Raw genomic sequence first — 10,149 nt, 5'->3', positions numbered from 1 at the left:
CGGAATACTGTAAAGCCTTCTGGGAGAGTTGACAGAGTGATGGCTGATTCCTTTATCTTACTTGGCAAAGATCAGACCGATAATAATCTCTTTCCTGTCTGTATTTTACTAACCCAGAGCAAAGCAATGTCTTCCGTGGCTTTTGCCTCCATTTTTCCTGCGTCCTAGCTTCCTCAAGCCCTGTGTGTGCAGAAATTTGAGGATGGTGGGGTGATAAGAGAGCTGGGGTGGGTGATGGAGAGTCAGGGTCGGCGGGGGAAGGAAAGGATCACTTCTGTGGGGGCCACTGTCGCCCGATGGTGCACTGCCAGCTGGTTCTGTGACTGGCCTGTGATAAATGGAGAAGGTCCTTGACCAGGATCTTTTATCTCCTAATTTGAGATTAAAAAAAAACAAAACAACCCACTTGGAACTAGATCAGCTTCCCTGGCAACTCCAGATTCTTCAGATTAGGGCTCAGTATACTCAATTTCAGTTGTGCTGAGAAGCACTGTGCAGAGGACTTGATAAAAGGGTTTTTTTAGTGAAAGTTTCTGTATCAGCACCTTCCACTGCCAGGGGCAGTCATGTTCCTGAAAGATGGTATTTTAGCACGGGATTGAGAGAAGCCCATGGGAAACTGCAAACACGTGTGTGCAAGCCAGATCTACTTCAGACCCCAAGGGCATCTGGGTGGCTTTGTTTTTTTTTTTTTGTCAAATTCCCAACACCCTGAACTTTTTGAATGAAAATGGACAAAGGTGTCAAGTTGTATTTGTTTTCTTCGACTTTATTAGCACACATCAGAAAAATAGCATTGTATTTCGTGATTTCTCATGATGGTCTATCAAACAGATAGAAAATAGATCACTGATAGCTGCCACTGTGTTTCTGGGTAATCTTATGTCACTCCTTCTGTTTGTTCAAGTACGGGTATTACAAATAAGACCTGCTTTGTGAACTGTGAATCCGAATGCTTTGGAAGCACTTTGAGGTCCCAAAATGAATGTGCGAAGTGCTCGTAGGTTGCTCTTGGTTTTTAATCAAGCTCCAAACACTGCCCATGTTATACATTGTGAGGCTTTTCAAATCAAGATCACTACTGTATGGTGAGCAATATGCCTATCATTTAAGTTAAAAACTTTATTTTCAAGTACACTTTGTGGTGATAAGTGGTTTGTCCTGGGTAGAATTTTACAAAGCTGTGCCAACCTAAAAAACAAACAATGCTTTCTTTGCTGCTGAACAGGTTTCTTTTTTTTTTCCCTCCCCACGGTGACTGCAATATAATTTAAACTTACATTTTAGAAATGCTGGTTGGATTATGAAAAAGGGAGACTGAGGAACAGCTGGTGTTCACATCGTTGTGATTCCAGATTAACTTTCACTGGATGCTTCCTGAACTTGAACTTCACAACATCAGAAAAACAGTCATTTATTACTTTTATCCAGCTAGTCCTCTTTCAGCTCTTCCCATTTTCTCTACTTGATGGCAACCCCCTTTCATATGCTTATGAAGGTCCCCTGAGATGTGCAAAATATATAAAATGAAATACAAATTATGGAACAGAAGTTGTGGATACAAAGCACAGCTCTTTTAATTCCAATGAAATCTGGGCTCAATACGGTAGCATGCAAGTGAAGGCAGAGAGGCCCAAAGTGCTTCAAAGTTGGCAGTCCAAATTTCTGGTGTGTCTTATGACCGAAAACCTAGAATTCAAATCAGATTTTCATAGGAGTAAATAGCTTGCTAAATCATGTTTATCAACTGGCTCTTGGCCAGAGAGAGCTCTTAGCAGGAATGAGGTGGGGGCAGGGGCGGGGGAGACAAGAAATTTAAACTTTTCATTCATAACAAAATCAAGTGCGCTTTCTGTGGGAAAGAAGAGACGGGTTTACAGCTGAGAATGAAATAATGCCATCAAAAAAAAACCATGGCAATGAGACAGTCACGAGTCCACATAGGCAACCACTGACACACACACAGAATGCCATGGCCTAATGGTTAAGAACGCTGTCAACTTTGCTTTTCTGAACAATACACTTGAACGCACTGCGGCCGCTTCATCAAATTTATGGAGGTAGTTATATGTAAAAATAAAAATTACCATAAAGTAATATGCTGTATCATAATAATACATAAGTGTGCAAAATGCCGACAGATGGGTTGACCCTTTAAAGTTGAACGCTACACAGAGATTCAACCAGATTCAGTTTTGTAAACCTTTCAGTTGATAAACTCTAAGTGAAGTCTAGGTAAGCAGCCGTGGGCCACAAAGCGATCGTTTCACCGGAGGAAAAGGACGCGGGCAAAGGTTGGAGCGGGTTACTGAGAACATCACCGCAGACCATCTGGGGTCGTACTCGAAACGTGCTTCCAGCCCCCTCTTCTCCCCCATTCATTCAGGCATCCCAATTCGATTCAGACGGGTATGCATCTGCATGGAACGTCTGCTCACACCATATCCTCCTTGAAGTCCATCGTTTCTATGCTACTGGCTGCTGGTCTAAGGGAGTTTGTTTTTTTTTTCCCCCTAAATCATGTACCCCATAGCATCGGGCAAAGAGTGTACACATTTTATTCAAATGTCTTCTGTAAACCTATTTCTTGTGAAATATTGATAAATTCATATTTTAAAGCTTCTCTGTAAAGGTAATGCTTTTCTTTCCTGTTCACACAGTATTTGATTATTCTAATGGCTACTTTAGGAGGATCAACTAGAGGCTGATGTATTGTTTCAATGGTTCTATTATTTATGAACTGATTGTATGATTCACGCTGGAGGGTAGGTTTAGGGGCGAAAAAAAGAGAATTTAGACAGAAGAATTTAGTAACTGTGTGGTATACAACTCCCCAAGGACACAGACTCTGTGTATAGTCTATTGGATACGTTATCATTCCTTCTGGACAAATTTAAGCAGTGAGACAAGAGTGCATTTCTAAGCAATCAAGGCATGCCTTGGAGGAAATAAAGCGTGAGACTGAAAGCCAACTGACAGAAGCATTTTGAAGGTGTGGGAGTTTGCCAAGAAACGTGCTCACGTTTCACTATAAGCACAAAGAAAGGAAACTATACTAAACTTGACGAGTCCAGTTTGACCCAACGAAACTTCCAGCTATCTGAAAAAGCATGAGAGAGTCTCTAAATGTTTCAAGAAACAGCCCAACTGTGTCTATTTAAAGACTCTACTCTTTAAACAGATGGCTAGTGACTCAACCTAATACTGAAGCAGAAGTGTTTTGCCAATTTATGCCAATTCCTGAAATCCGAGGTGCAAATATTTTAGATTTATTTTGGGGTATTTATTTTATGGTATATGGCTCCAAACATCACATGCCACTCAGCTAAATAAAACTGTTGGTCAGACCATTTACTGGTATCAAATGAAATCCTTTTGTGAATAAATTTCCATTATCTACAGATTTATTCCATGGTTCTCCTAAAATAAGACACGGGAACTTTGGAGCCATCTCTTTCCTAGAGAAATGAATCTTGATTATTTGTAATCCCTTTGTTGCTGAGAACCTTCTCTGTAGTCATCATGACATTGTAAACCAAAACAAAATGTAATTAACAAATCATCCTGAAATAAACTGGGCTAAAAACTATACATCCACCTAAAAATGCCTCCTGAAATTGGTTACAAAGTTTCTGTAAACATTACTCTGGCATAGTTCATGTATGCATAATTGTTATTCTGATAAATTTAGGGGGCATACTGTTAGGGTTCCACCACACTTGCAGAATGATCACATTCTGTTGTTAATTACATGGGCACATGTATATTTCTAATCAAAAAGTATTTTAAAGTTTTCTCTATAGATATCTTCCCAGGAATAAAAGGCCTGAAGTTCAACTCTCCCTAAATTTGCTCTTTCCTATAACCACTAAAAATTATCTCCCACAGCCTAATTTAGGCATTCTATTTAAAACTACATAAAATAGATTTATGTCCTTCCATTAGAAAGAATAACGTCCCCAGGCCATAGTCTTCATTTGTATCACAAAGAACATTTTGCTTTTAAACAAACTAATTATCATTTATCTCTGATAGTAAGATAGCATCACCCTTAAGTCTCACAAGGAAGAAATGCTCTTCCTTCACTATCTGATGAACACCTTTTTAAAAATCCGCATTACCTCTCCCATCACTCAGTGCTGTGCCCCAGCCAGGCTGGGGGACCCTTCCTTTGTCCATTTCAAAATCAAAGGCCTATATTCCTGTTTGTGATGATGGAAGGTTAAACATATCAGACAAGCATCCGTGACACTTAAAAAACAAAATCCTGAAAACAAACACTCCCAGTATTTGGATCACGACCCCTTCTGACACACTTCCATGGGCTCCTACAAAATCGTGTCAAAAAAACTCACAGTGCAAAATGACTGGGGCCTCAATGATTCACACACAAAGGGCTGGGGTCCCTTTCAGTCAGTTTGGCATCAATTTCCCTCAAGGTAGACCCTTGCATTTGACATTTTATGGTGGCTTAGTTGTTTATCTTTTTTTTTTTCTTTTGGAAGTGTCAAGGATCAGTTCTGTGGCACCATCTGGCACAGACTGGGAGCAACACGCATCTGCGGCATTTTAAAATGGACTTGGCAACTGCAAGACATCGAAAATGCGTATTATACTTACAGTGTCTAGACTTCCCTATGTGTGCTCAGTTACAATTAGTGAAGCAAAAGTATACATATCACCCTACTGCTATTCTTGTTGCTACAGAGCCATAAATGTGAAAAGCAATACTCTGAAATAAAGATTTTTTCGGTTGTTGTTTTTTGCCCTAGCCTACTTAGCAGCACAGTTTAAGTCAACACAAAAACTGCCGTTGAGATGCTTGTCTTTCCAAAGATGTAAACACCAGCCACAGCGTCGTAAACTTGGCTGTATCGAATGAGACGGGAGGTCGGAGGCAGGATGACTATCACACACTAGTAACAGAAGCTTGCAAGCAGTTGGAAGGTTTCTGTAACTTCTCAGCTTCGTTGGTGGGGGGGTCCGTACTTGCTCGGAAACTGAAGGCCGGGCCAGCTCCGCCGTGGGCCGGGCTCCAGGTAGGGTTCTGACGACGGTTACTTTCAACAATGCTTGATGTGTTGGAAGCCAGGCTCTCCCGAGTGCTACAAGAGTAAAAAGGTTTTGTTTGGTTTGGTTTTTAACATAAATAATTATATATTGAGCCCTAGAGGAAGAGCAAATGATGGAGTTAATGGATTTCTTCTGGCGGTTTATCATGTCATGTATAGAGCATCTCATACTGATTATTCACATATGCTCCAACAACTTGGACTCCAGAAGCTTTTCACAAGACATGTTATCATCAGCAGCACACTGAGTAAAGGGTTTTCATACAACTAAATATATGTCTTTCCTAGACTTTCACATTCAAGGAAACGCCTTCAAAATCTGATGTGATAGATGGCTCTCATGTTCCTTTTTTTAAAAAGAGTAAAGACTTTAAAAAGACTTTGTAAATTATACATAGGTAATGATTTCATTTCAGGCTCAAAATTCATGGAGAGAATTGCTCCTGAATCAACTGCATACTTTTATCCTAATGATTCTGTTTTCATTCTTGCTTAGTAGATTTTTGACTTTGGAGGTGAACTTCAAGCAGGATACTAGCCAATTTGCAGCAGTGATGGGAATAACATTCTTTTTTACAGACGTCATACCTCTGTTTTAAATACGTAACACTTTAGTTAATGTACATTCTATTTTCAGATAAGGAATCTAAGGTTTTCTCTATTTGCATTTATTTCCTCCCTTCTTCCACTTTGGTAGAAATATTTGACTTTTTAAAGGAATCTTTAGAGGTGACTTTAGAGCTTTAGTATTTCGATTTCTCTTTTTTCTAATTTAGAAATACTTAAATCTATTTTATTGTCCCAAGAGGTTTACAACATTTAACATGTCAAATGTGTAGGACAATGACAGATATAAGATTACTTGGCCTGACTGATGGGAACTGAGTGGGTTTCATGTTCTAGGTCCTCAAAATGGTAATTCGAAACTTACCAGCTCACAAAAAGGTAGAAGAAACCATAATGATGCTCAAAACATCCACCTGATTGGATAGATTCAAGGTTTATAAAATATTCTTCCATGTTGGTCCCCATCACTGATTTAAAGTCAAACCACCCAGTGGACATCCTCACCACCTGGCTTTTATTCTCACCCAAAACCCATAGCGAGTCTGTCTGAACATTATACCTTGGCAGCCATGCCTGACAGGGTATTTCATCCTGACCCTTTGTGGCCTTAAGCTTGCTTGTCATCAAAAAGCCAAGAGTTAGTTGTTTACGAGGGAGTTTGTTTACCGACTACCAAAAAGACAACTGAACGCTTCCTGACTGCAGAGGGTACCTCCAGAGCGTTTATACATTCATAGAAGTAAATCACATTCTTTCATGATGCTTACGGTCAATCTGGGCATATCTAAGGAATCCTCCAAAATATCATCATTAAGTGATGGAAAAACACTAGACTTACCTACTTACCTGCCTTACACCTCCTCTAAGAAAATCCATCAATGTTTTTCCAGGACTACAACTGAGAGTCAGGTGGAGGAAGGAAAAAGGACAAGAAACATGTAGAACCCCAGAGAGGTTGTGACACGCTCCTTGGGTTGCATTCGTAATCACAATAGCAACTTTTTAGGGCATTTGACTTCCTCATCTTTAAAGCAGGTTGAGTTTTGCGCTGTACCTACTCAGTGAGTGACTCAGAAGAAGAAATAAGCAACCAGGAAAGATCTGTACACCCAAAAGCTAGACAAATGTGAGTTATTTCTGTTGTACATCTGGCATCGCATGAAAAAAAAGTCACTGTGGGAAGGCTTGGGAATCTATGTATTACTAGTGACTTTTTTTTCCTATTGGTAAATGCATTTTGAGGTCCAAGGAATTCACTTTTAAACCAGTTTTTGAGGTGGGAATTTAACTTATCAAGTCCCTACTGTACGTCAGGTACCGTCAACACACATCACTGTAACAGATGGCCTAAGGTGGGAGCTACACGTGCTCGAAGATACCTCGGACTACCTTTGACCACGGCCAACATAATAATAGTGGTAAACACAACAGGGCATTCCAGTGTCTCCAAAGGATATATCTCATTACTACTGCAACAGTGAGTACAGTGTTTGACAGTCATATGGAAGGCTGTGGATATGACAATGAAACAATTCATGGAGATGGAGGGTAAGCAGTAACAATAGTCGTCACATTTAAAATGTCATACTTTTTTAAAGAGAGCTAATGGAGTGCAATCTATACAAATCTATAAAACCTATAAAATCTCAGAATTTTATAGGCAGAAGAACTGAACCAAGAGGCCCTGCTGTACCGTGCCTTGCATGCACTCCCCTTGGGCCCACACCTGGACAGCACAGGACGAATCAGACACGTGCTGGGCAGTCTGGAGCCCTCTGATTCTCATACTGTGTTTATCAACAGGCTTTCAGCCTCAACTCTGGAATAGCAGGCTTTGCACAACAGGAGTCTTCATTTGCAACTTTCGATCTCACGGCATAGTTTAAATTTCTACCTCGTTTCCTTCTCTCAACGCACTTTGAAGTGAAAGTGTTAGTCGCTCAGTCTTGTCTGACTCTTTGTGACCCCACGGACTGTAGCCCGCCAGGCTCCTCTATCCATGAGATTTCCCAGGCGAGAATACTGGAGTGGGTTGCCATTCGCTTCTCCAGAGGATCTTCCTGACTAAGGGGGCCTAAAGAACTTTGGAAATGTGGCCGAACATGACTTCTGAGTCAGCACTGAAGACTTGACAGTGTGGAGATCACCTTTTTTTTTGGCAGGGGCAGTGGGGTGGTGGCGCAGGTTGGACCTTTGTTGCTCAGTGAGCTCTTTCACGGAAAGATTTGAATAAATGGCCCCTGAAGATTCCTGTATCTGTAATGGTGGAGCCGTGTCAGCATCATAATGCTATTTGGCTAAAAGACTCCTTACACTGGAGAGTAAAACCCCCTGTAACTCAAATATTCTCCTTCACAGACAATCACAATGCATCCGAAAGGTAACTTAGTAAATTTATCGAAGTAGAGGGGAAATATAATTTTAAAATAAATATCAAAAATAAGTTTTTCACTCAGGTTCTAACCAAAGGATATGAAAAACAAAAGGGGTGCGATCAGGAATTGTTCTGTAGATTGCCTAACTGCATGACATTTATGGGTGATATCCATATTTCCATAAAGAAAATTCTACCTAATAAGAAAGGGAAGATAGCTCCTGAGTGAAGACAGACTCCTCAGGATGACCTACCAGGACAGCACATTTGACCCTGAGTACACTATTAAAGCTATGCAAATAAGCTTTGTTCAAGAAATGATCCTGTTCATCAATTCCATAATCTGTACTCCTAATTCAGAGATAATAAAATATATTCTGTGGAGAGACTGGTTCAACAATTCCATGAACATTTCTGTTTACCTGCCCCCATAACAAAAAACGTTCAATATTATGCAGTGGCCAGGTTTTGAGTCAGAACCCATTAACCTCTCAATGTCCCCCTTGCAACTATCTCTGGAGCATGGTGGTTTTCCCTCTGTGGAGGTCTAGGGGCCAAGCGTGCCCCGTGAAGAGCTGGAAACTGGTGTGGAGAAGCATCGAGCAGGGAGAGCCCATAGAATAAGAAACAGCAGAGCCGGAGGTCCAGGCCAATAACCCACACCTTCCACAAGCAATGGTAGTGAATGTCTACCACCAATGGCAGACTTTTAGTTACGCTTATCTGCTATCCCCTACTAGGAAATCAAGAGGAAAAACGAGAGTAGAAGAGGGAAGCAGAGAGAAAAGAATATGTAAAACAATTGGTATATAAATTAAGATTTCATTTGGGATTAAAAAACATTTAGCAAAAATTATTTCTGAGCAAAGTCACTTAACAGGCCAGTAGTCTGCCGACTGAGTGCCATGGCCCCCCTGAAGTTTTAAGGTCCCTGAGGGTGGGCAGAGGAGACCTGGAGCTCCTGGCTTCCACGTTAACCAGGGTGCCATCTCTGTGGTTTGTTTAGACATCAGACTTCCACACGTGTTAACTCAGAAAAGAAACGTTACTTGACAATAATAATAATGGTAATAAAGAACTAGCCCTTTAAGAAATAACCAAGGTCTAATATGAGACAAACAGATGAATGATTCCCAGTTCTGGTTTTGGGATGCTCTGTCTCCAAATTACCCAGAGACAGAGTCAAAGGATTACAATGCAACTAATTTTAATTCTTAAAATTAAAATAAATATAAGAAATATATATTCGTATCTTGGACTTGTTCAAATACAAACTACTACAAAAAGTTGGGAATCACAACTAATGGGAGATGTCAATCTCTCAACAGTATTTCTGCATCTCAGAGTCACCAATCTGGAGTAGAATTCAGAAGGAGAGTCAGGTCCCAAGTCGCTCTTGGAAGAGAAGGAAGAATTAAGGAGAAAAAAAGGAAAGTGGCATAGACTCCCTTTTGCTTCCTAACCCTCTGAACCACTTCAGTGCCCTGGCTGTGGCCACTGGGCACTGCACACTCAGCTGTTAACCCTCTGCTGAATTACCAGCACCTACCAAAAAGAAGGCACCACGATCGGTGTGCCTACAAAGCGCCAATTCTGCAGGAGGAGAAAAAGTGCTGGCATGCACTTCGATCTAACAGAGCACAGGCCCTCGGTCTTCCTGGGACGGGACCAGTTTCATGTGTGTGCAGACTTTTGAGTGGTGAGAGGAAGGTGTATGAGAGCAAGGGGTGCAGGCTGCACAGAAAGTCAGGGTTGAGATGATAACAAGCTTCTAGATCCACTGCAGAGGTTGTGAGATGAGCTATTATATTCTCACTAGATGGATTCCCCATCTTTGAGTCAATCAAGTTATTCCAAACCCCTACCTCCCACCATCACACTGACTACTCATTTCACTCAAAAAGCTACTATTTTTTGAAAAACTTAAAGAAAAAAAAAAAAAACAACCCTTCCTTTATCAGCATGGTGGCAATATCAACATCGAAATACTGGGAAATGTTGGTCTTAGATTGGATGGGAAGGAGCCAACCCACCAGTCCAGATTGGTGATCTCTACAGCTGCAGAAACATTTGTTTCAATTCCTGAAAAAGAAGTCAGAAACAGGCTGTTAACAATACAACTCACACAACTCTTCA

General features: G+C 40.8%; 1 protein-coding gene across 6 annotated transcripts in view; it reads right to left on the bottom strand.

The window, feature by feature from the left end:
- Nucleotides 1–677: 677 nt before the first annotated feature.
- The window catches only part of STOX2 (storkhead box 2), a 194,388-nt gene continuing 184,916 nt past the window's right edge, over nucleotides 678–10,149 (bottom strand). For 3 of the 6 annotated variants that reach the window (XM_069573196.1, XM_069573197.1, XM_069573195.1), the window contains 2 exons: nucleotides 10,047–10,095; nucleotides 3,269–5,105 (listed from right to left, as the gene is read on the bottom strand). In XM_069573196.1, the coding sequence (XP_069429297.1) occupies nucleotides 10,089–10,095 (7 nt within the window). In that variant the 3' untranslated portion in view covers nucleotides 3,269–5,105; nucleotides 10,047–10,088. Of the gene's footprint in view, nucleotides 5,106–10,046; nucleotides 10,096–10,149 lie in introns of all 6 variants that reach the window. The other 3 variants (XM_069573194.1, XM_069573198.1, XM_069573193.1) reach the window with 1 other exon arrangement.

The sequence above is a fragment of the Ovis canadensis genome, chromosome 26, assembly GCF_042477335.2.
Source record: "Ovis canadensis isolate MfBH-ARS-UI-01 breed Bighorn chromosome 26, ARS-UI_OviCan_v2, whole genome shotgun sequence".
Lineage (NCBI taxonomy): Eukaryota > Metazoa > Chordata > Mammalia > Artiodactyla > Bovidae > Ovis > Ovis canadensis.
Note: the sequence above shows the minus strand (reverse complement) of the source record. Positions and strands in the feature narration are given on the sequence as shown.